The 24158-nt window shown below is 45.8% G+C and overlaps 1 protein-coding gene across 4 annotated transcripts in view; it reads left to right on the top strand.

Moving 5' to 3' along the window:
• Positions 1-24158, top strand: part of RASGEF1B (RasGEF domain family member 1B) — a gene marked incomplete at its 3' end in the record, with an annotated part of 516267 nt that overhangs the window by 484208 nt on the left and 7901 nt on the right. For 3 of the 4 annotated variants that reach the window (XM_084759366.1, XM_084759364.1, XM_084759365.1), the window contains 9 exons: positions 7940-8122; positions 9685-9807; positions 10251-10388; positions 16082-16294; positions 16653-16727; positions 18388-18483; positions 18596-18698; positions 21133-21212; positions 21868-21963. In XM_084759366.1, coding sequence (XP_084615492.1) covers positions 7940-8122; positions 9685-9807; positions 10251-10388; positions 16082-16294; positions 16653-16727; positions 18388-18483; positions 18596-18698; positions 21133-21212; positions 21868-21963 — 1107 coding nt within the window. Of the gene's footprint in view, positions 1-561; positions 581-7939; positions 8123-9684; positions 9808-10250; positions 10389-16081; positions 16295-16652; positions 16728-18387; positions 18484-18595; positions 18699-21132; positions 21213-21867; positions 21964-24158 lie in introns of those variants that run through there. The other variant, XM_084759367.1, reaches the window with a different exon arrangement.

The raw sequence follows: 24158 nt of genomic DNA, 5'->3' as shown, positions 1-24158 counted from the left end.
CTTTCCAGAGTTCAGTCATACGCTGAGTTCTCCACATTCTCCCCAGGAGCATAGCTGATAGTGCTGGAAAAACCCCAGTTCTGTCAAAGACAGGGACCCAGGCGCCACCTGCTGGTCATCTTGAGAATTGCAAGGGCGTTGTTGAGGGTAAAGGCTTTTACTGCATGTACTGGCTTCCCTTCCTTCCTGCAAGCTCTAGGAAGGTTTCCTGTGACACTCCAAACCTACTCAGAGTCGCCATGTACCAAAATGTCATTTTCTGCTTTAATAATTTGCTAGCATCATCCCGTGACAAAAGACCATAAATCTAATCTTTGTTTTCTTCCAATTGAAAATTGTAGTTGCGTCAGAGTTCTTTTCCTTCACCAATTAGGAATTAGTATAATAAATAAATAAATAAATAAATAAATAAATAAATAAATAAAAAGTAGCCTAAGAGCTGGTAAAGTAAAATAATCAGGGAACATCGCTATTCTTTTGCAGAGGGAAAATAGATTCAGTTCCCAGCACCCCAGCTGGCTCACAGGCACCTATAACTACAGTTTCCAGGGGATCTGACACCCTCTTCTGGCCTCCTCAGGTACCACCCCCACATACACATTAATAAAAAAAATTTTTTTAAATAACTTATCTTCTTTCTCCCTTAACTAGGAGACCTGGTAGAACATTTGGGCTCAGTTCTACAACCTGCACATTGTAGAGTTGGCTTCCATGTACTGTGCCTTCTCTACTCTCGGCTGGTTTTTTGTTTTTGTTTTTGTTTTTTGTCTTCTTAACACAATGCCTCTTTTCTGAAGGTTAGTGTGGGGGTCAGAGGGGGGACAGCATGCCTGCAGTTTTCACAGGTGGTCTCTGAGGTCTCTGCTAAAAGGGGCTTCTCAGTCTAAGGAAAGAAACGAGAAAACAAATGTCTCAGCTTTTCCAAGCTTCAAACAAACTAATGCTTTAGATGGGGTCGGACACTTGCCTGGCCGCTCACCTGGGGGCTGATCCACAGTCACCTGGGTCTTCAGTCTGCCTGCCTTCCCAAGTCTACTGTCACAGAAAGGAAGCTGTCAGTCTGGGATATTGGCTAGGCGGAAGTCAGGAACTTTTTTTTACCCAGTGCCTGCAGCCTCGACTCTACTCTAGAAAGAGTTGTTGGATGTGCAAAGTGCCAGGTTCCTTTGGAATCCAGACAGGAGTTGGGGGAGTTTGAACTCCAAGCATTAAATGAAGTCTCTTTCCACTAAACAGATACACTTTCAAGGTTCAACTGAGATAGGGGGAGGTCTCTGTCTACTTTTTTTTTTTTAAATTGGGACACTTGTCTGGCATTTAGAGTGATGCCAAAACACCGTAGTGAGTACAGAGCCTCTGCCTCCTGTGGTGACCCAGAGCAGGAAGTGTTTCTCTCTGACCCGCACATTTCCTGTCTACTCTGGAGAGTGAAGAAGACGCTGACGCGCTGTTCTAGGAAAGATTTTGCAGAGCATCTGCCGCAGAAGTAAGGGATGCTTTGTGATGTAGCTCACGCCCATCTGCATCTCAACTTCTTTTCTCGCAGTCTGAGTTATCACCTGAAGCCGCCTCACCCCCAGTGCACCTGCTTTGTCATAAATAACCCCCACCCCCACCACCCCACCCCACCCCACCCCCGTGCAAAGGCAGTGGCTAATTTAGATGCAGTCTGCCACCGTGGTAGCTCTTCAGCTGGAGCTTGGGCAGCTCCGAGGCCATTAGGCATGCCTTTCAGATGTATCCGTCCTGTAAATCACCCACAGGCTGCTCCCTTGATTCAGGATCAATGGCAGGCCGAACTTCTTCAGGGTCCTTGGAAGAACACGATCTATTTTGTGCGCAAATTAGCAGCTCCTATAAGATGTCTGACAGCTGAGCTCAGCTTTACCAAATCAATTTCAAGAAGGGACACTTGGCTTCTCTGCCTGGGTTGGGCGGGTCCTGTTCCCGCTAGAAACTCTCCCAGCGTAATTTGTAATCTGTGGGCTAATTCTGGTGGTCAGAACGCTACTTTTATTTTTCCCTTTAGCCTACTTACTGTTTTATAAAAGAAAAATATCTACTTCCTGTTAACTTACTGTGTTTTTTACCTAGAGTTGATACCCTATCAGGGGCAGGGAGCCTATTTCAGGAAATTTCAGGAATTCTACCCCAAAGGCCTGTCATTCTTGTGTTTTCTTTAAGGCAGTTGAATTGGTACTACACACACACATACACACACACACACACACACACACACACACACACACACACACACTTGATTTATAAAGAGCTGGTCCTGTGTTGGAGGAAGGTTACTACTCTCTTGCTTGGGAGTAGACACATCTGGCTCTGTACCTAGGACAGGTCCTGGACTGGACAGGAGCTCCATTAGCGCACACACAGACATGCTGGTCTAATTATCTGGGGACAGTGGCAGAGAGGTGTGACTTTATTTTTTTAAAGGTCTGTGCTATTAGCTGACTGGAATGTATCTTGAATTTGAAGCAACCTACATGGAAACGATGCCTGCCGCGTATGTTAGCTAGTGATTTGAATAGTCAACAGGTTTTTCAAGTGTCTCATAGAAGCCTCATTTTCAAGGGAATTAGCTCTTTTGACGTTTGATTTAGCTGTAAAATCAAGCCAGGATTTAACTGACTGCTGTCACATACTCTGATTTTGTGTCACACACACACACAAACAAACATACAAACAAACACACACGTCTCCGTTTTTAGGTATATTGGACAGGATGGACTCTGTGTGTGTGTGTGTGTGTGTGTGTGTGTGTGTGTGTGTGTGTGTGTGTGTATACACACACCTGCCTGAGTCCGCCCAGAGGAGTCATTAGCAAGCCATTCTTGGAGATAGTGGAGCCCAGGGTCCACAAGCCCCCTGATTCTCACGTCTAAAATGTCAGCTATAGAGTTTACTTTCTTAACAAGAAAAAGCCTTCCTTGTCACCTGGGCCTCATGCTTCCCTTCTGGACCTGAATCTAAGGGAGCTAAAGGCCTCTGTGAGGAACGAGTGCTCTTGAACTAGCGCTAGCGACGCTGTACAGAGAACGCTTGAGAAACCAAACTGCTGGGGCGTGCCTTGGTAGGTGTTTAAGATTCGCTTTCCAAACAGTACGTTCTGTACCGTTCTGCTGGCTTTGTGTTTATCCATAACCTAGGCAGTTAGCCTTTCAGAAAACGCCCGGCTTGACTGCTAGCTAGAGACTGTCCAGCGTGAGTGATGATGGACACTGTGTCCCATGATCTTCTACTGTCATTTGGCTCATTAATTTTGTTTTTCTTTTGCTGGTAACCCGTAAAGTGAATACAAGAAAACACTTCTGTGTCTTATGGAGCCCAGGGTGCCATCCGCTATCTAAGGCTGTGTTATTTTATGTGCTGCTTGAACGGCTGTCAGCTGAGCCCTGTTTATTGTGCTCTCACGCGCCTCCCAGTTTTAAAGAGAGTATACTTCTTAGAGCTTGTATTAGAACCTCTGAACTTTCTGTCTAGACCGAACTGTTGATTATCAGTCAGTAGCTTAACTACTACTATTGACTGTCAGATCCTTTTTTTAAAATAAGAGTAATTTATGGTCTTAATATATCTTAGGAAAAAGAATCTGCAGGACACGTGAAACATATAAATCATCCTAATAGCTACAATTTGGGACAGAATGATGGGCCTTTCACGTTATGGCTGCATGTTAGAAGTTCAAAGACCGTTTTCACCATAATATAACTGATAAAATAAAATTTGTACTTGGGATCTGGAGACCTAGTTTTGAAACCCTACTCTTCCTTATCTGTCACTTTATATGTAACCCCAGGCAAGTTATTGTAGCCTTTCTTCTTAGGAAGTGAGGCGGGGAGAGGAGGGTTGTGGAGGGGTGGGGTAGGGGGGACACAAAACAAACAGGATGTCTACCACAACTAGATATAAATAAGAACTCCAAGAGTGGCCAGATGGTAATCCAGCGAGGCATTCGTAGCCGGTTCAGTCACAGCAGGAGGAGCCAGTGAAGGTCTCAGAGCTGGCCACACTGCTGGAACTGGGAGAAGTAAACCGTGTGGGATGCAGAAGACGGTCTCAGCATTTGAGGGACCACAGGGAGAAGACTGGAAAGCTCATGAAGAGGGTAGGGCTCATAGACAGCAGACGGTGAGATTCTGAGCACAGGCAAGGTAGAAGGACGTGCGCATGTGTATAAGGGGCCAAGGTCTCTTGTCATGACTGCAGCTCAGCAGCTGGTTGTTGCTATGATAGCAACCAGGTCCTAGGATCAAACTGAGGGCAGATGATGGCCAGGGACACACTCGTTCCTTCCAGCTGATGTTTTAGGTTTCATAAGCTGCCATCGTAATTAACTTACCTCGGTTAGGTTGCCATCTCTACTTACAGGATTTTCTTAAGGAGTCTTGGCCCGGGGGTGGTGGGGGTGGGGTGGGGGTGGGGGTGGCTATTTTCTGAGTGTTGCTATTGTGATCAGAGACACTGATATGAACCCAAAGAACAGTATAGAAGCTGCTGCCACAACTCTCAAAACAATATTCCAAGAAGGGCTTTGCCAAGCAGACAGGATATTTATGTACCTACAAGTGTGTGTGTGTGTGTGTGTGTGTGTGTGTGTGTGTGTGTGTGTGTGTGTGTGATTTAGGGTTTGGGACGAGGTGAGCAAAACTAAAAGTGGCAGGTGAGAAATGTACCTTGGAAGGGGGAGGGGGTTAAAATAACCTCCTAAAGACTTCACAGCTATCTAGGTCTTATGTCTGTAAGTTTGATTTTTTTTTCTAAGAGCTTTTTATGTATGCAAATGTATGTGAGCCTGCATGAGTACATGTGTAGTGTGTGTGTGCAAGAGTGTGCAGAGGCCAGAAGAAGGTTTTGGAGTCCTTGGAACTGGGGTAACAGACTGCTGTGAGCCGCCGTGGAGGTGCTGTGAACTGAACCCAGGTCCCATGAAAGAGGAGTGAGTGTTCTTTGCTGAGCCATCTCTCCAGCACCGAGTCTGAATTTGAGGTTAGTGAGTGGGGATGGAAGCCACGTCTTTACCCTACTTTATGAAAAAGTAAATGAGAGTTACACATACTGGGAGCTTCGGGGATGAGCGGTGACCTGCGACTGTCTGGTAGACCGTTTTACCGATACTAGACCACAGGCACTAGGGTACAAGACTCCAGGGAGACCCACTTCATACTGCTGTGTCCCATGGCTGTGTTATATTAGCCTGGTCACTGCAATTCACCTTCCTGAGTCCCAGGCCACACATTTATAGACAGAGGAGGTCAGGTCCGGCTGTGAGGGCACATGGCTTATTCTACATCCATCTTACAGTCGGTCCTAATCACTCAGGACACACTTTACCGCTGAGTTGCGGCCTCCAAATCCTCCAGGCTTATCCTTGATCCTCTAGCCGGCTATTTCTGATTGATTGTAGTTGGAAATGAAATCTAGTTTCTACCTCTTGAAATGGACCCGTTTCTGTGGCCCCTTTGAATGCTTACCGGTTTTTTTTATTTTCTGGAGTTCTCAAGCCCTGGCTAGCCGTCTCGCAGAGACACTAGAGTAGATTGGTTTCAATGACAAGTGGGTTGAGATGTAAAGAAAAAGATTCAAGGATACTCACCTCCGGCAGTCTTACTCCTTATCCTGTGTTTGGAGGATGCTGTGTGGCTGCCGCCACTGAAAGCTGTTCTTACAACACCAAACCAAGTCAGGAGTGGGCTTCTTCATGGTCGTGGGAAGTAACTCAGGTGAGCCTGGCATCCCAGGCCCTAGCCTCTGAGCTTGAGGTTGGTGCCAGCTTCTGAGGACAAGGGTTCCATCTCTGTCCTCCTCATCAGGGACTGACCATTTGTAACAAGTGGGTTACACCTGAATTGCATTCAGGAAAATGGTAATTTGAAGAGGAAAGAAATCCACTTCTGTCTACTGCCATATAAGATGGTAACACTGAGGTCTTCTTTGTTTTCGGTTTTGTTTTTAATTTACCTACAGTTTCTGCCTGTGAGGTGCCATCATCTGAAGGGCTGGTTGTGTTGGCTCTTTGACCATCCATTTAGCCTCTGGTCCTTTGGATGTTGTGGCCACGCCCTTTGGATGCTGTGGCCACGCCCTTTGGATGGTGTGGCCATGCTCTATGCAACTGAAGTGCAACACTGATAACCCTGGGGCCTCGGTGCTGGAAACCCTAGTGGTGTGGTTCTCAAGAGTCACTTTCTTCCTGTTTCTAGCCGTTTTGCTTTTTTTATGGAACTTCTGGAAATTCTCTCTGCACACTGGTTTTTGGATGGGATAAAGGTCACAATATGAAGCTTTTTTTTTTTTCTCATGATCTCTTTCTTTCCATCTTTCTTTTTGAGACAAGATCTTTCCATGTAGCCCTGGATATCCTGGAACTCACTCTACAGACCAGGCTGGCATTGAACTCACAGAGATCCACTGCCTCAGCCTCCGGAGTGTTAAGATCAAAGGCATGTGCCACCCGTCCGGCACATCTATATCTCTATATCTTTCTTGACACTTTCTTTTTCCTAAATGCTGTTTTTCATTTGCCACATTGGCTTTATGGATATTTTTTTTCTAGCATCCTATCCCTGGGTACCACTGCCCCCAATCCCATGCACTTCACCTTGTTATGAAGCTGTTAGCACACCCTGCCCCCATCCCTTGGTGGAACAGATGCTGCTGGAGGACTGAGCTCCCTTCCCCCCCTCATTAAGATGCTAAGACCTTTCAGCATCTTGCAAAGAAGGATCAGCCCAGGTTGCATCCCTTCCTGCTGCCCTCCACCAGCTGCTCCCTTGTCCCTGGACTGACATAGCTCCCGGGTGCTGGAAACTCTAGTGGTGTGGTTCTCAAGAGCCACTGACTTCCTGTTTCTAGCAGGTTTTTTTTTTTTAATGGAACTTTTGGAAATTCTCTCTGCACACTGGTTTTTGGATGGGATAAAGGTCACAACATGAACCCCTTTTTTTTTCTCACGATCTCTTTCTTTCCATCTTTCTTTTTGAGACAAGGTCTTTCCATGTAGCCCTGGATGGATATCCTGGAACTCACTCTATAGACTCTATAGACAGAGTCCCTGTGTCAGTCCAGGACACAGCTTTTGGCTTTCTCTCAGCTCGGAATCCCCAGTTTCCACACGCCCTGAAAGCCTCCATTGTCTAGATATACAGCCAGAAACCTGAGTCTCCTCCCAGGGCCCTGCTCTAGGCCCCAGGAAGCCAAGTAATAAGTTAATGGCATCTGGCCTGCACTGAGCATCGCCTGACAGGGACTTTGTGAGTAACAAACCACACAGATGGACAAGAGCAACGTATCTAGCCTGGGCCAGTACTCCTTGTTCCTAAGTATAAAGTGTCTTCTTATCCTGCGTGTTGGCTGAGACGAAGGCTTTGCACACACCACACACCCAGCACCCCAAAGGTCCAATGACATCTGATGTTCTATTAAAGCTGAGGAGCCGGCATTAAATGCCTTGACACGTGCAAACATAAATGCACGCTTAAGACACACACAGGGAAAGACACAAACTATGCGCTTAATTTCAGGTCTCTTGCAAATTACAATTTTTTCAACTTCAGCTCTGGTGCTCTTCCACGTGTCCAGGGCACCCCAGAGTCCCCTGAAGTCTTGGTTTGAAAATCCTTGACTCCATGACATAAAACAACTGGAGTCGGCTTCCTCTACCTGCTTGCATGTGGCTGTAAAGGAGTGAGCACAAAATGGCTCCATGTGGATCACAGTCCAGACTGGATCTAAGCATTTTGTGATATTTGATTGAGCGGATGTGTACGTGTGAACTCAGAGCTGTTTGGCTCTTCGTGCTCCTGACAGTGCTCCCTTGCTGTTTGCTTACCTTGCCTGCCTTCCATTATTATAAGAATTGCCGATGAAATCTTACTTTTCATATTGCGTACCACTAATGACTGTTTTCTTGCTTTTCATTGTTTTTCAGGAAAGTATGCCTCAGACACCTCCCTTTTCAGCAATGTTTGACAGCAGTGGTTACAACCGAAACCTCTACCAGTCTGCAGAGGATAGCTGTGGAGGCTTGTATTACCATGACAACAACCTCCTTTCCGGGTCTCTGGAAGCGCTCATTCAGCATCTGGTACCCAACGTGGATTACTACCCAGATGTAGGTATTGGTTCTTCTAAAGCCATCACCTGAGTGGATAGAAACCGCTGTACTATATGTGCAATAAGCATGGGGCTCTGCCTTTGCTGTGGAATTAACCTAGGTTGCTAAGATTTTTTTTTTTTGAAGAAGAAAATGTATAGTAATTACTGAAAGTTCTGAAACCGAATGGAACCTGGGGATGGGTCAGGTTGCGGTAAAGTCCCTGCATCTGTTTCTCTTTAGGTTGTCTACCTCCTTTTAGGCAGCCTAAATGAAGGGAAGCCAGAGCCTGTAGACTTGCTCTGTGCCCACGTCTTGATCGGTAGATGAAGATGCCATCAGAGAGGATGCTTGGACGCTCCTATGATATGACATTAATGTGACTGAGGAACTTGCATAGGGAGAGAGACGCCACACACAGATACAGAGAGTCATGGCAGGACATCAGGTGGTGTTGCTGTCTCTTGATAGTCTGTCTCCATGGCATTTTCTAACCTGGGACCCCTGCTGTACGTTCCCTCGGTCTTCCTTGTCCCAAGAGGCAAGGGGGAGATAGCAGAAATGCCACAGCACCTATTTATGGTTCCTCTTAGTGTCGCCTTTCCTCGAGTTCCCCTCCCCTCCTGTGTCTGTTGACCTGAGTTCAGGAGGACAAGGAGGGTGAGTTTACCAGGCAGCTGTTTATTGATGGAGAGTTCATGGAAATACCTAGAGACCACATTTATTAGGTTTTATAAACATAATAATAACCCTGTTGTGCCGAGGAGAGCGTGTGCTTGCCAATAGTAATTCACCATAATGTTTCTCGCTGTGTTATCTCTGTGTGATCCATTACACCGCATTTTTAAATATGTTCCCACATAGGGGAAACTTGTTATCAAAAGTAAAAGGACTCCCTTGTTCAGTGCTGTAAGTGTTTATGAACCACTGAAGGTGCCTAAGGAGGGTTGGGGGAAGCAAACGGGCCACAGAATTCCTCTTTCCACTGAGAGTCTGAAACTGTTTGAACAAATGAGTTCGGCTTCGTTACCGGCTCAGGGGACAATGCAGTTAAAGAAAGGTCCATAGTGTCACATGTGCTTTGGACATGTCTGGAGCCAGCCAGCAGTCAGCCTTTGAGTGCCGTGACACAAACACTGTGCTACACTGAAGACACAGGGGGAATTCTTGGCTGAGTGGGAGGAGGGTAGGTAGATTTTGTTTCTTAGTTGTTGGTTTGTTTTTATTGGTTGCAATAATATGTGGACCCATCACCTTATTCAGGGTGGGCACTATATTTAAGGCAGCCTTGCCTTTTGGGGATAAATTGCATTCTCCTTGATTATACTGGAAAATGAATATGTCCTGGCCCCCGGTGACAGAGAAGAAAATGTCCTCTGGGTCATTTCAGGAGTCGAATTTATCCTGTTCTTTTTAGTAAGTGTTAAGGGGAAAGATAAGGAGAAAGTATCTTAACACTGTTTCACTAGAAGGCGGCGTTTACCCCAGCCTGCAGCCCGTTAACTTTGACGTATGGGAAGATTATACTATGCAGGGATGGTCCAGATTGTAACCGTGGTGATTCTTTTCTCTTGCTGCAGAGAACGTACATCTTCACCTTCCTGCTCAGCTCTCGGTTATTCATGCATCCTTTTGAACTCATGGCCAAAGTCTGCCACTTGTGTGTTGAGCACCAGCGGCTGAGTGAAGGGGACGGTGAGAAGGTAAATGCACCATTTGCGTCTTGTTTCGGTCAGGTCCACTAACGCTGCCTCAGACGCTGTGATTTCCAAAAGTAACCCCAGCGTCGCCCCAGGCTGATGTGCCTTAAGTGGCACCACGGCCATGGATGGCGTGAGTGAAGATCATGGCGTCAGGCCCCGGAAGTGGTTCAGTGGTGGAATTGATTACCTCCTCAGTGTAAGGCCCTAGGTTGGTAGATTCGCCAGCACGGCAAAATAAGCCACAGAGCACTAGAAAAGTCGTGGAGAAGCCCTCAGTCCCGCCTTAGTTGACAGTACTTGGTGTTGATATGAAAGTGACAGCTGCTTCTTCTACCCCAGAGAATTGGAAGCACCAGGAGTTAGTCAGCGACACCGGTTATTTGGTTATTTATTTAACAGAGACCATAATGGTATCTCTGACGCGGATTTCTTTTTCTCCCTAGAACCAGATGAGAAAAATTGCACCCAAAATTCTTCAACTCTTGACAGAGTGGACGGAAACATTTCCTTATGACTTCCGGGACGAGAGAATGATGAGAAACCTAAAAGACCTGGCGCATAGAGTGGCCAGCGGCGAGGAGGTTGGTCACTGAGTTTAGTCAAAGCCTCTGGGTTCCCAGACGGAGCCTGGGTGGGAAACGGGGCTGAGTTGCCACGGAGCTCAGTGGTGCCGCCGTTTTGTTCCGCCTCTGGACAGCCCCCTCTACACGGCATCTATTGGCCTTCTAGGTGTGTCAGTGGGGCCAGATGAGTGTGATCAGGAGGTTTATGTGGCTCTTTGGGGCTGTGTTCATGTTAATTCACATTGCCGGTGCGTCTCGGTTTTATTTCACTTCAGTCCGTCTTCTACAAAGGTTTGACCCAGGTCACATACTAATGCATCTTCCTGTGTCTGCCTTCACTTAGGCTAGGTGTAACTAAATAGCATATTAGTAACTCATAAGTAGAACTAGTCGCGGCTGTGGAAGGGAAAGCCTGCGCTGAGAGTGAGTGCGGGCGGGAGGGGCTGCTATGGTTTGTAAGTTCCACATAAAAGGGAAATACAGTTGGTGACATAATTGTCAGGGGCAGGAAAACGCATACTAATTATTGTGGGCATTAAATGAAAAACTTAGACATTTGGGGCTGGTAGAACGTTTGCCGGGCAGACATAAGGCAGTGTGAAAACAAAGCCTCCTTGGGGGATTTTGTGAAGGAGGCTTAGCATGCCCTTTTATAGTGTTTACAGTGACCACTCTTTGATAACAGAGAGAGTATGCAGGATTGTATTAGAAGCCAAGGCAATTCCTGGGGCTGCGGTGTCTGGGGTTGGGGGTGGCATGCAGGAAACAATCCGAGTCTGATGCCGGAAGTTGATTCAAGGCTAGGACCTAGAGTAAGCGGAGATTCAAAGTGAGTCTCTTAGGTCATCCTCCGCAAATAGTCTCTTCTCTCAACTGAGCCTTTGATAGGCAGGCGCTCACCAGCTTGAACAGATTCGAGGTTATCTGAAGCAGGCCTGGAGGGCTAACTTTGTGTGTTGGGGCTTGTTGGGCAAGGATACTTTTGTAGTTTCCGTGTGGCAGATAAGTTTCTGTGGGCAAGTTTGGCACGGATGTAACACTGTCACCTGGAACAAGGGAACCGAGGCACCTGGCAGTGAAGGAAAGATGTGCTGCTCCTCCAGGACAGCTCCCTGGAGAAGTGGTTCTCTCAGCTCTGTGCTGCAGAGAGAGTAGCTCAAGACACCTGCCCTTGATGGGTTTCCCAACCAGAGATCAATGAAATTAGGCAAAACTAGCTCTTAAGAGCTTTCCCCGTAGCTCTCTTGCATGGCGCTCAGCATGGAACTCCCGGCTGGTTGTAACTGAACAGACTTCTGGTACGTTTGCCTGTTTTAGGTTCTCCCCAGTGTGAACGGACAGACACAAACGAACACCTACACAAACGTCCGGCAGTGCAGTTTTGCTGTAAGCGTTCTATTAGGGGTGACTGCTCCTAGCTCCTTGGCAGCCAGGAGTTGGCTCAGTGGTTTTGGCTTATGACAAACTAGTCAAAAGATGAGTTCTATCTTAGGGCTATTGGTTGTATGAGGCCAAGACATGAAATCAATTTTTTTCATTTCAGTTCAGTTATACAGAGCAATTGGTTCTGCAAGCTGACCTGTTGTCTCTGTCTCTGTCTCTCTCTCTCTCTCTCCACCCCCCCCCCCCCCCCGTTGCTTTTTCTGAGATAGAAACTAGAAAGTGTTTCTTTCTAATCTTGTTTCTTCCCCAAAGGAACACTTGATTTTTTTTAAAGATAAAATGCAGTGATTTGAAAATGCTAAATTGATGGCTTTTGGTCTTTATTATCATGGAAATCAAAAATGGTGATCTTTTTTATCATTGAAATAAAAAAATGATGGCCCTTTCTATTTGTTTGCCAACTGAGATGTGGTCTTTACAAACAAGGCCAAGGCTTGAGGGGTTGGGAGGAATGGAGGAAAGGGACAGACATCCTAGTGACCCCGACTTCTTGTGGGCACTCTGTGTTAACAGCATGGAAAAGGACAGCTGGTTTTGGGAGCGGTCTAGCATGAGTGAGTGTTACTAAGTGGGGGCTGTGTCTGCCTTGACTGGCCAGGGCTTCTGGGAAGCTGCCATTTATTGTCTACTTTTATCCAGAATTGAGGAATTGGCTCCACACGTAACACTTGCTTGATGTGGGTGTGCTCTGGCCATTGCCCCCAGTTCCTAGCTCCCTACCCGTTGCACAGATCATGACACTAACTGCCTTGTGCTAATGTGTTAGAGGCTCTCGCTGCACCTATGGTCCTGGCAGGCTCCTTGCTCTCTCGTGTATAAGTTTCTCTTCTTAGAGGATCCTCCCACAACTCCGGGCACAGACCCTCCCATTCCTGCCTTTTATGACTTGTGTTTCTTAGTACTCTGGGCTTTGTACTTAGCTGTCGGTTGTTCCACTGGATTCTGGGTTATGCCCACTTTGTTCATTGTGGCATCTTTAACTCCTATCTGAATGCCTGGCATATACTTAGATGGATGGATGGATGGACGGACGGACGATCGAACAAACAAACAAGTCATTTATAAGAATGGAGAAACATTATTCCACCCCGTAGCAGAAGCCCCAGGTTTGACTTTGGACCTGTTGCTTCTTGCCTCTGACTTCAGGGGATATTTTTTTGGCAATCCGTGAACCCAGGTGTGTCCTGTATATAATTTAGTCGGGCTCTTTAGAATCTGCTAGGACAGTTCCACATAATTTGGCTTAATATGCTTCTCCCCTGGGGATTTGCCCCAAATGAAGAGGTTTACTGGGACTCGCCTAGAAGAAACATGAAATGAAACTAATGATTGAATTACATGACAAATGACTAGAGTGGGCAGAATGCAATTTTCTCTTCCTTAAGGGGCTGGTCTTTATAACAAGAACTCTGTCTTTATTTGCCAGGTAATTACTGTCGCTGGCAACTGAAGTTATAAAAAAAGACTAAGTACATATTTAGCAATTCATGACTCAGTGGAGAAGCATGCTGAACCACACAGAGCCTGATTTCCCAAGTGGAATGAGATGAAAGCAGGAAACTTTGGGAAGGGTCACAGGGGGTCCCCCTCCCCCTGTTCCCCTCTCCACACACCAAATCCAATATGTCCGTTGTGCACTTTCTTGGGTTGTATCTTGCTGGTGCCTTTTATTCACGAGTGACCGGCACTTCCTCCATCCTTCTCCAAAATATCATTTTATAAGCGGAGAACTCTGATAGGCTTTTAGGCAAGCTGTGCCTCCCGCTCATTGCAGAATCATCTGAGGTGCCTTTACCATGTGCCACGCAGACCATGTCTCACCCCGCACCCCCAGAATCCTCCCTGAGGGGCCCAGGCTGCAGGCTCTCCCTGTTCAGCCATTTCTTTTGCCCTCTCTGCTTCTCCACTGGCCCTTCCAGCTGGTGACAGAAGAAATGTGGCCATTTCCACCTAAAAGTCTCTCGTGTTGAGGACCCTGAGAAAGGGGAGAGGTGAGGTCTGAGAGTAGAAGCAACTCATGCAGGATGTAAAATAATGGACATTTAATGGACATTTGCTTGTCCAAATGAAAAGGGCTGTTCATACGCCTCTCCCACATATGGTGTCTTAGAAGTACCCCTGGGCCGGCTTTCACTTTATTTACAATAAGTCAGGTGGTGTAGCACTTTGTTCTGACTATCGAGTAAAAAAAGTTTACACCAGGTAAAAAACGCCAATCCCACTTACCTGGACAGCACCAAGCGCTGTCAGATTCTTGTCTACCCTCCCAGAATGCCTCTGGAATCCTAGGTATGTAACATGCATGGGCACACACACACACACACACACACACACACACACACACACACACACCCATAGGAACAGTGGGTTCAGAAAATTTAAGTTTCTGTTTAGAAACTTTTGGACTATTCTCCTCAGAAAAATATGACCGATATGTGCCTTATCCACACCAAGCTCTGCTTCATGTGTTAGTGATGACAGTTGTGGGTCACTCTCATAAAAAGGTTTTAATGACTGTGAAACTGCAAGCTTATATAACACGTGATTTGTACTCAGGATGGCACGTGATGTAGCTACGTGTCTCAAGAGGAGGAGTGTGTTGGGAACTGTTTGCATAACTTTAAGAAGCAGTGGGACACACCCACCCATGGAGGCATTGACAGGGACACTTGGTACAGACGGCTGAGGAAGTTAGTTCTGTGTATCTCAGTGTTCCTAAAGAAGGTGGGGCTGGGCTGGGAATAAAACTGCAGGTTACTTAGCCTTGGCTGCTTCCAATGCCAAAGAAAGACGCATTTTCTCCGAGTGATAAGTACATTAACAAGTAAATTCCAACTTCTAACCTTAATCCTGAGTGGGAGATAAGATCGCTTAAAAGGTTTTTTTGGTTTTGTCTTTTCCACAGGGCGGGAGTAAGGGTTGTTGGTTTGAGGCGGTATCTCGGGTTAGCCTCAAACTCACTATAGAGCCGAGGGTGGCTTTGAACTCCCAATCCTCATACTCCACTTACACTGTTAATGGAAAAAAAAAAAAAACAAAATCAAACATGATTATATAATGGGCATATTTAAGAGCTTATTTGACCATCTCTACCATGTCACTGCCTACTTAAGAATGAACCGTTTTCAGACTTGTAATTTCCTTACTGTAAATACCTATAGCTTTTTTGTTTTAATTTAAGCCAAATTAGAAAAAAAATATGTATTTTAGATTGCTAACCTTGGCAGGTGATACTGGACACCTTTTAAGAAGCCAGTGAGGTTAAGCATAGCTTGCCTGCAACTGTAGACTCCCTGGGACTGCCCTCCTATAGAGCTGTCAGCCTAAGTGCCCAGCTGGCACTGAGACAGCCTGCATGACTTGTGCCTACATGAGCGCCATAGTTTACCTAGAAGGATGGTTGCTGGTAGCCATTTGGGGCCAGAAAAGGAAGATGACAGCAACGCCATGTCAAATAGGTGTACCCAAGGAAGGAAGGAAGGAAGGAAAAAAGGATGAGTTGCCTGGGAATTCATTTCTTTGCTCTAACAGGTATTTGAAAAGGCAAGGAGTTGACACCTATAATACAGGAAATACTTTTTAAAAAATATTTATTTATTACATATATGCAGTTCTGTCTGCATGTGTGTCTGTACACCAGAAGAGGTCCCCAGGTCTGATTATAGATGGTTACAAGCCACCATGTAGTTGCTGGGAATTGAACTCAGGACCTCTGGAAGAGCAGTCAGTGCTCTTTAACCACTGGGCCATCTCTCCAGCCCCCAGAAAATACATTTGTAATCAACTTCTCATAGGTGTTATGAGTATAGCATGATGACATCATGAACAAGGTGGCTTCTGGGAGTGGCATTATGGTGACAACTGCCATGTGAGACAGTGGCTGTGACCATTAGGACTGACTCGTGAATGGGGGTGAAGTAAGCACGAGTCAAGAGGAGGTCGGATAACAAAAATGAATGCCCAGTTCCACTTCAGATGTGAAAGCCAGGAAGGTGAAGTGGAAAGTAATGGCACATGTGTGTAGTATTCATTACGCTGGGCGGCCTCAATAGCTAATCTGAAGTTTCTGAGGTGTTTGCGAGACCCCAGCCAGAATTGTGTTTTCAAAAGCAACATGAGAAAACAAGCCAACAAGCCTGGGTTTTCAAACGCCAGCCATGCTGCTTGGTAGAGCTCGGAGCACTTGAAGCCAGGGCGTCTGGGGTCGCACGATGCCGGGGCGAGGCTATGCGGGGCAGGAGTGTCATTCTTCACTGACTTCCCAGCAGACATACAGGAAGAACGTCCAGCAGATGATGCAGAGCCTGATCCGCAAACTCGCAGCCCTCAGCCAGTACGAGGAAGTCCTGGCGAAACTCAGCTCCACAGCCACAGACCGCCTCACGGTTCTGAAGACCAAGCCGCAGTCCATACAGCGGGACATCATGACGGTCTGCAGCGACCCGTACACGCTGGCCCAGCAGCTGACTCACATCGAGCTGGTAAGGCCCGGTCGGCTCTGCCCTGGCCGGCCAGCTAGTTATGGAGGTTTCCGATCTCCTGCAAACTTACTCATAAATGCATACTCAACAAGATGGAATAGCAGGCTTTTTTGACCCCTTTATCATCTCCTCTGGCTATTTCCTGTAACTGTACGTTCTTCAACTGTCTTATGAAACATCGACCTGAGGAGAGAATTGCCTCTGTTTACGCCTTGAAGATGATAAAAAGTACTCAGGGTTAAAAGCTTAATTTTATAATCAGCTTTAAGAAAATCGGGGTGGTACCAAAAATGAATAGAGGGGGTGACATCTGTTTCGGTCCGGTTTTTCTTTAATACGGTTTTGGCTTCTATTTCAGGAGAGACTCAATTACATTGGCCCAGAAGAATTTGTTCAGGCGTTCGTGCAGAAGGACCCTCTGGACAACGATAAGGTAATCGGTACCAAGTTGTTTGTCTTTGTGTTTTTCATTAGCTGTTCGTGATTCATCGTAGGTTTTCTTGGGCTGGGTCTGTGGGCGCCTGTACAGCCCTCTTACCCCATCACTTCCTCCTTATTGGGGAATTTAATAAGCCCTTCCTGGCAAGCAGATACACGTGTTGATGAAAGTGGAAGATAAAAGCCTAATGGTTTTAGCAGATTAAGCCAGAGAATAAAAGCAAAGAGAACGGTCCTGCCTGTGATTCAGCAGCCGGGGCAGGGGGAGGCAGGATGTACGTACGTCCAGCTTGCCCAGCAAAGCTCTTGTCGGTCTGTCCCCTTCCTGTCAGAGGCTCTGTCAGGACAGCATCACGGTGAAGCAAAAACATAAAGAATGTGGTACTGGCTGTACAGTAAACATTTCATGAACGCGTGAACATCTTTTTTTTTTTTACCCTTCTAGAGTGACCTCTGGAAGCATTTTGAGTCGGTAGGCCATCTGTGGCTGCTTCACCTACTGATGAGAGGTCTCTCTGGGAGACAAGGCCACAGCTGTTTCCGGCTGTAGACTAGTTTCTCTCAGTATGGGAAGTGAAGACTGTTTTTTCAATAGGAGACTAGAGGATTGTTTTGTTTGTGTCTTCCGAAAGGAAGGAAAGAGGGATTAATAAGCCTCTTCAAGCTTGGCCTTGAACTCTTAAGATCAGAGTAACTTTCTGCTTTTCAACAGTGAGTCATTCGCCCTGCTCTCGTGATAGTATAGGTTTACATTTATCTTCAGGTAAACGATGCTCCAAAATTGTGTCTCCTGCCTGGTCCCTTGTCCTCTTAGCCACTCCTTGCCGTGTTGATAGCAGTTGGTATTTGTACTCTCTTGGGCAGCCCAGGGTATTTTATCACAGCAACAGAAATGTCAGTGGAACAACAGGCCTTCATCTTCAAACAATCTTGGGCTGCCCAAGAGGATGCGAATACCAACTGCTACCAATAATGCACATAACAGATCCCTCTGAAGAAGAAATTTTAAGTTTGGGGTGGGGAGGAGCAGAGAGAAAAAAGTGCAGCCGGGCCTGTTGCTTAAGTACTTCTTTGCTACGCTGCCAGCCAGCTTTCCCCTGCCTAGAGAAAATGGCGCTGCCTGCCCTGGGCTGGGCCTTCCTCCAGCCGCTAACAGTCAAGAAAGTGTTCCAAAAACTTGCTCACCGGCCAGCCAGATTTCAATAATTCCCCACTCAGACTCTCTTCCCATGTGAGCCTACCTTGTGTCAAAGTTGGCAGTTCAAACTAGCCAGCGAGGAGCTGTGGAGATGGCTCACAGGTGAGGAGCACTGGCTGCTCTTCCAGAGGTCCTGAGTTCGATTCCCAGCAACCACATGGTGGCTCACAGCCATCTATAATGAGATCTGGTGCCCTCTTCTGCCATGCGGGCATACATGTAGTAGGAATACCGTATACATAGTCAATAAGTAAATCTTTAAAACAAACCAGCAAAAATAACAAAACAAACAAATAAACAAAGAACATTAGCCAGCAAACCCTTCTTTGGAGTTGAGGGTCTGAGGACACATGCCACCCAGAGAGAATAACGTGGCTGCCTGGGAGGGAGGGAAGGACACTTTCATGGGCTCATCAGCTTGTATTCCCAGGCCTCACTTGTCCTGTTCTCTCCGTAGAGCTGCTACAGTGAACGGAAGAAAACAAGAAACTTAGAAGCTTACGTAGAATGGTTTAATCGACTAAGCTACTTGGTTGCTACAGAAATCTGCATGGTGAGACAATGCCTTTCCCCCCCCCCCCTCAAATCCCGTTTTCCTGCTTACTTCCGAGTGTGTTTGATCTGGGCGTTGGGCTCCTGCCCGCTCACTGTCCTTTTCCTTCCAGCCTGTGAAGAAGAAACACCGAGCAAGGATGATTGAGTATTTCATCGACGTGGCTCGAGAGTGTTTCAACATTGGAAACTTCAATTCCCTGATGGCCATAATCTGTGAGTGTTTTTTTGTGAGGGCCCTGGGTTTACGGAGCTGGGGAAACGTATCTGTTGAAAATCCTTCTTTCATGGAAACTGTGCTCTTTTCAATCCGGGCGTTACTTTAGAGGGTTTGAGTGCAAATGTGTATAGTCTTTCCCTAGTCAGCTGAACTCACTGAATACCTGTAGTTCATTTATCCTCAGTAAAAAGATCCATATGTAAAAGCTGCAGAGTGAAATACTTGCCTAAATCAAAGAATTCTAGAGATATTTGGGCAGCTTGTATAACCAAGCACTATGGAAATGCTTGGCCTGAGATTAAACCCTCCCGTTTCATCAGCACTGGCCTCTCCAGTGGATCATGGGAGTTTTAATGACTGACACTATGTATTAACATACACAGTAGCAAATCTTTGTGGCTCCATCTTAATACTTGAGGGCCACCTTACACACCCCAAGTGCTCAGTCACTGTTTGTGTAAAAGAATAAGAAGAGTTGGGTCATTTTGAAGGTAGGGAATCTTCCTGATTTAGTTTGTTAATATTTACCCTGATAAATCTCTTCACTAACCCCTTTTCCGTTTTGTTTGTGGATCACCCACCTTTGTTTGACTCCATGAAAATAGTGGATAGAGTGAGTGACCATCTAAGTCCAGGGACCTGAAAGGCTGACATTCTTCATGATAGAGAATGTTGCCCACCATAGTATGGACGAAAATATTGGCATATAGCTCACGAAGAACTTGTTTCCATAACTCATACAGAATCATGTAACTGCATGAGATAAATAGCCGGACAATACTAAGTATATAAAAGGATGATCAGAAATGCAAAGCAGACATAGTGAAAGACCATCTCATATACCAGAATAACTCGGAATAATCAAAACTAGTCGCACCAAATATTGTTCAGGGTAAAGGCAATGTGGATTGCTTATACCAGAATAGAGGGTGTTTGGGAAGTTCTATTGCTTTAGTTACCGGCAATGTCATAAAGCTAATCATAAACCTAACCTGTGATCCAAACGTTCCAACACCGATATGTTTGCCCCGTAAAAAGGGAGTACGCCTACAGAAAGATTTGTGCTAGACTTGATAAATGAAGCCTTATTCCTAATAGCCCCAGCTTGGAAAGGGTCCAGATGCCCATTGTACAAGTAAACGACTGAAGAAACCGTGGTATATTCATACGATAAATACTCTTGAGCAATAAAGATGAGTCACTGAGACGTATGTAACCTGGATACATTTCACAGCCATTGTGCTGAGCCTTTACCAGGCCAGGCATGAAAAGAGCGTGTGCGGCAGGATTGCATTCACGTAAAGTTCTAGAACAGACCAAACTCGCTAGTGTCTGGCGATAGGTGATCCCTGGCCACTGTTGCGATTTCTGTAGGAGGTGGACACTGAGGAGAAGTGGGTCCAAGCGAGCTTCCTGGATGATGGAATGGTCTGTCATAACTTGGTTGTAGTGGTGATTATATGACCTTGTATACCTATCAAATCCATCTCATTGTACATTTAATATCTGTGTATGTGTCTCTGTGGACATCTTTTCCACTGTAGTAGTCTGTAGGTTAGCACAGGGAGGAGGGCGCCGTGTGGCATGTTGGGATGAGTAAGGCCTGTGGAGCTACATGGCTGTGACTCTGCTACTGCAGCAGCCAGATGACACTGGGAAAAATCCCCAGCCCTGGAGCTTAGCTTATTCTCACAGGAAAGTCTAATGGGCATGTGAGAAAATATATGCAAAGCACGGATAATATATTAGGCAACGGGTCAGCAAATGACAACCTATGGCCCAGATACCAGCTGTTTCCTTTTGTTTTCAAATGGCCAATGAGCTAATATTTTGAAGTGATTGAGAAAAATAGGGGGGAAAATTTCTAACATACGAATATATTATCCATTCAGACTTCAGCAGCTTGTCAGGAGTGGTGTCCTGTTCCTTTCACCCTAACACATGGGAGACTGAAGGAGGGAGATCTGGAATTCAAGTCTTGACTCCAAAGCGAAGTGCAGACCAGTCTCTGAACTGCGTGAGGTCCTGCCTCAGAGGCCCAAAACCTACCGAATAAGACATATAAACTTACTTCTATAAGTAAAGTGTTGGTGGATTGCAGCCATGGCCGTTTGTTTATATAGTTACCATGGACGTTCACGTGACAGAGCATGGTGGCGGTATGGGCGCACAATATGGCCTCTGCACCCTACAATGTTTACTGTTTTTTTGTCTAAGAAATGTGCTGAGCCCTGTTCACAGCTATGCTGCTTCTGAGCCAAAGAAAAGTTAGCAAGAAAATGCTATAAAATTGGAGGCTGTTACTACTAGTTTCAGAACTCGATTGCCGATGTTTATTAACATAACGCTTCTTAGAAGTACAAGCTAAGATGACGTCTTACATATCTCTATTTCGGTTTTCTTCTTTGCATGTCCATTTTAAACGGGAAGCGGGTATGAATATGAGCCCGGTCTCGCGGCTAAAAAAGACGTGGGCCAAAGTGAAGACTGCAAAGTTTGACATTCTTGAGGTATGTGAAGGTGGGATGACTCAGTGGGATAGAGCGCATGCTTGTGATCCCAGCACTCCAGAGACTGAGGCTGGAGGATTGTGGACTTTAGGGCAGCCTTGGATGACCAGCAAGGCGCCTGGAAGATGGCATTCGCCTATATGGTGCTGCCTCTAAATCACATAGTGCCATCAATCAGATAGTGCTATCAATCAGACAGTGCCATCAAGGGAAAGGATGATTCAGATTGGAGTGTGGCAAAATCAGCTGGCTTTGGGGCTGGTCACTTTGGTGTAATTGATGGAAGAAATGCAGACTTCCCAGTCATGTATAATTTTATATGCCCGAATAGAGCTGGAGTCCTGAGCAGCAGAGAGAGGTCTGTTTCTCAGTTTGCCTTGTGTGCTTCTCTATGGGACCTTTATCTCCTTAGAGTGTTCACTCACTACTCTTTGAGCAAATTTGGTTAACCCAAACAGCCATTCCCATTTAAGTCTGAGGTTATCCGTGTGTGTGTGTGTGTGTGTGTGTGTGTGTGTGTGTGTTTCGGACAAATCATACTTCTAATGAATTCCCTAACTAACTTACCCTAGGCTTTGTAGTATAGTTAAAGGCATGGCCTTGTAACTGTCTACAAGTTGAAAAGTGGGCAGCTAATAGTGTTCTCTTTCTACAGCATCAGATGGACCCTTCTAGCAATTTCTATAACTACAGAACAGCTCTGCGAGGGGCGGCACAAAGGTCCTTAACTGCTCACAGTAGCAGAGAGAAGGTATGCTGTGGAAAGCGTGGCCTTCTTGCCATGTTGTACCCTGATGTGATGCGACCGACTGCCTGGCATTGTTTTTACCAGCTCAGCTCTCAGAGAGGTGCATTTACAGACCTCTTATCCCCTGTGAGGGAGAGGGACACAGAGCAGTGTTGAGCTGTGGACAGAGCAGTGCCTTGGAATAGAACTTTGCAGTTGCATATTAACTTTTACTATCATACGTCTGATGTGTGTTCTGTCGTGTGTCTTAGTTGTATTTCAGGCAGTTAGTTAAGTCATATGATAATATGACTAATAGCATTAGAGAGTAATTTGGTTTAATGGGGGGGGGAAAGGCATTTAAGCTCTACAGAAGGTGGCTCACTTAATGTAACCTTTTCTTTCAGAAGAATTAGCTTACCTCCCACAGTTCCGTCATTTATTCTCAGAAAGTAGGTTAGTTGCTCTAGCATTAGGCCTGCTGTTACTAATTGGATATGTAGGTGCCATGAAAAATACAGAGGCAATGTCTAAAAATTAATGATCCTGTCCTTTCTCCTCTGCTCATTAGCCTCATCCTAGATCTACTGAGTTCTGGGCTCTGAGGGTCCCACTGGCACATCTCTGTCTCGGTTCCTTACAGAGGAGTGGCAGGTTGTCTGTCATGGTGTCTGAGAAACAAATGTCCAGTTATGATAACAGCAGATGCTGATTCCTTGGGGGCCACTATTGTCTGCTTGAATTCTGTCCCCAGGCTAAAAGATATTTTCAGCCAGTGTGAAGAAACAGGAGAAAAATACTCACTGACTTCTAAGTCACTTCCCCACAGAATCATTGGGTTTAATGAGCAAAGACGAAACCTCCACCTTTTAAAGACTCGACACTGCTCTCACCACAGAAATTCCGGCACTGATAACATCTGAGAAACACTGCAGGTGTATAATAACTTTGATTTTTAAATGAGGAAATTTCCAGATGCCTGACAGCTTGCTAGGTTTTATATTTTGCTGAAAAAAGCTAATCTGAAGTGGGTAAGGCCTCCGAGTGACAATGAGCAAACGCGTGGGAGGTCCCCGTCACCCTGAACTGAAGGTGCGGGAAAGCTAGGAGACCACCTCACATTTTGCTGTGGTGGACACCAGACTCACCACAGGGCTGTCAGTGAGGAACCGGGGGAGGCTGTACTTCTGACAGCAGCCACCAAAAGACTTGTGCAACTTAAACAGCTGTTCCCAGAAAAGAAAACAAACTTAATTATTTACACTTTATATCACTTAGTAAAATTTGTTCTGCTTTATTTTCAAAAGCCTGTTCTATGTAGATTTGTAGTTGTGCCCCGTAGCTGATAAGAACAAGCACAGTTATAATCATTTGAAGAAGTATACTGTTCCTTTTTCATAATTGGCCTCAAAAGATAAGAAATAAAAACATGTCTGGTCAAATCTACCCTTAATTAAAAAATGAGATTATTTTCCTTATTTTGAGCTGAGGGAGTACTTTCTTTATTCCAAAGTACTGCCCATTTTATAGTCTCCTTGGCAGCACATCTCGGATAATGGTCTCTGATCTTTTCCAAATCTCAGGTTCATGTGGCCAGTGTGGCACCCTTCCAGGGACCTATTATGGAGCAAATCAAATCTGTCGAACGTACTGGAGCCCTAAGTGCTCTCTAAGCACTTTCCTTCCTGCGGGCACCTGAGTCTGTCAGTTTTTAACCATGTCTCACGTGATTACATGGTTTTCAGCCCCTTTACTATTCTCCTTGTGTGTCTGTAAGCTGGTCCTTCTTGTTAGCATCTGTCTCTAGACACTGAACTGGTACTACCTTAACGTATAAGGGCTGACTGTGAATCACGAGCAGTTTACTTTCCCAGTACTCAGGGTTGAACCTGGACTTTTATGCCTACCAGACAAACACTCTACCACTCAGCTCTAATATAGCCCCAGCTGCACTGTTTTTTGTTTGTTTGTTTGTTTTTGAGAAGGAATTTACCAAGCAGCTCAGGCAGACCTACAACTTGCAATCTTCCTGTCTTGGCTTCCCTAGTAGCAAGCCTAAATGAATTCAGAATATATATATTTTAGAGATTTATTTATGTGCATGTACACGAGTGCTCTGCCTGCATGTACATGTGAGGGCCAGAAGAGGGCACCAGATCCCATTATAGATGGTTGTGAGCCATCATGTGGTTGCTGGGAATTGAACTCAGGACCTCTGG

Source organism: Acomys minous, assembly GCF_964271855.1.
Source record: "Acomys minous genome assembly, chromosome: 15".
NCBI lineage: Eukaryota > Metazoa > Chordata > Mammalia > Rodentia > Muridae > Acomys > Acomys minous.
This window is presented reverse-complemented; position numbering and strand designations above follow the sequence as displayed.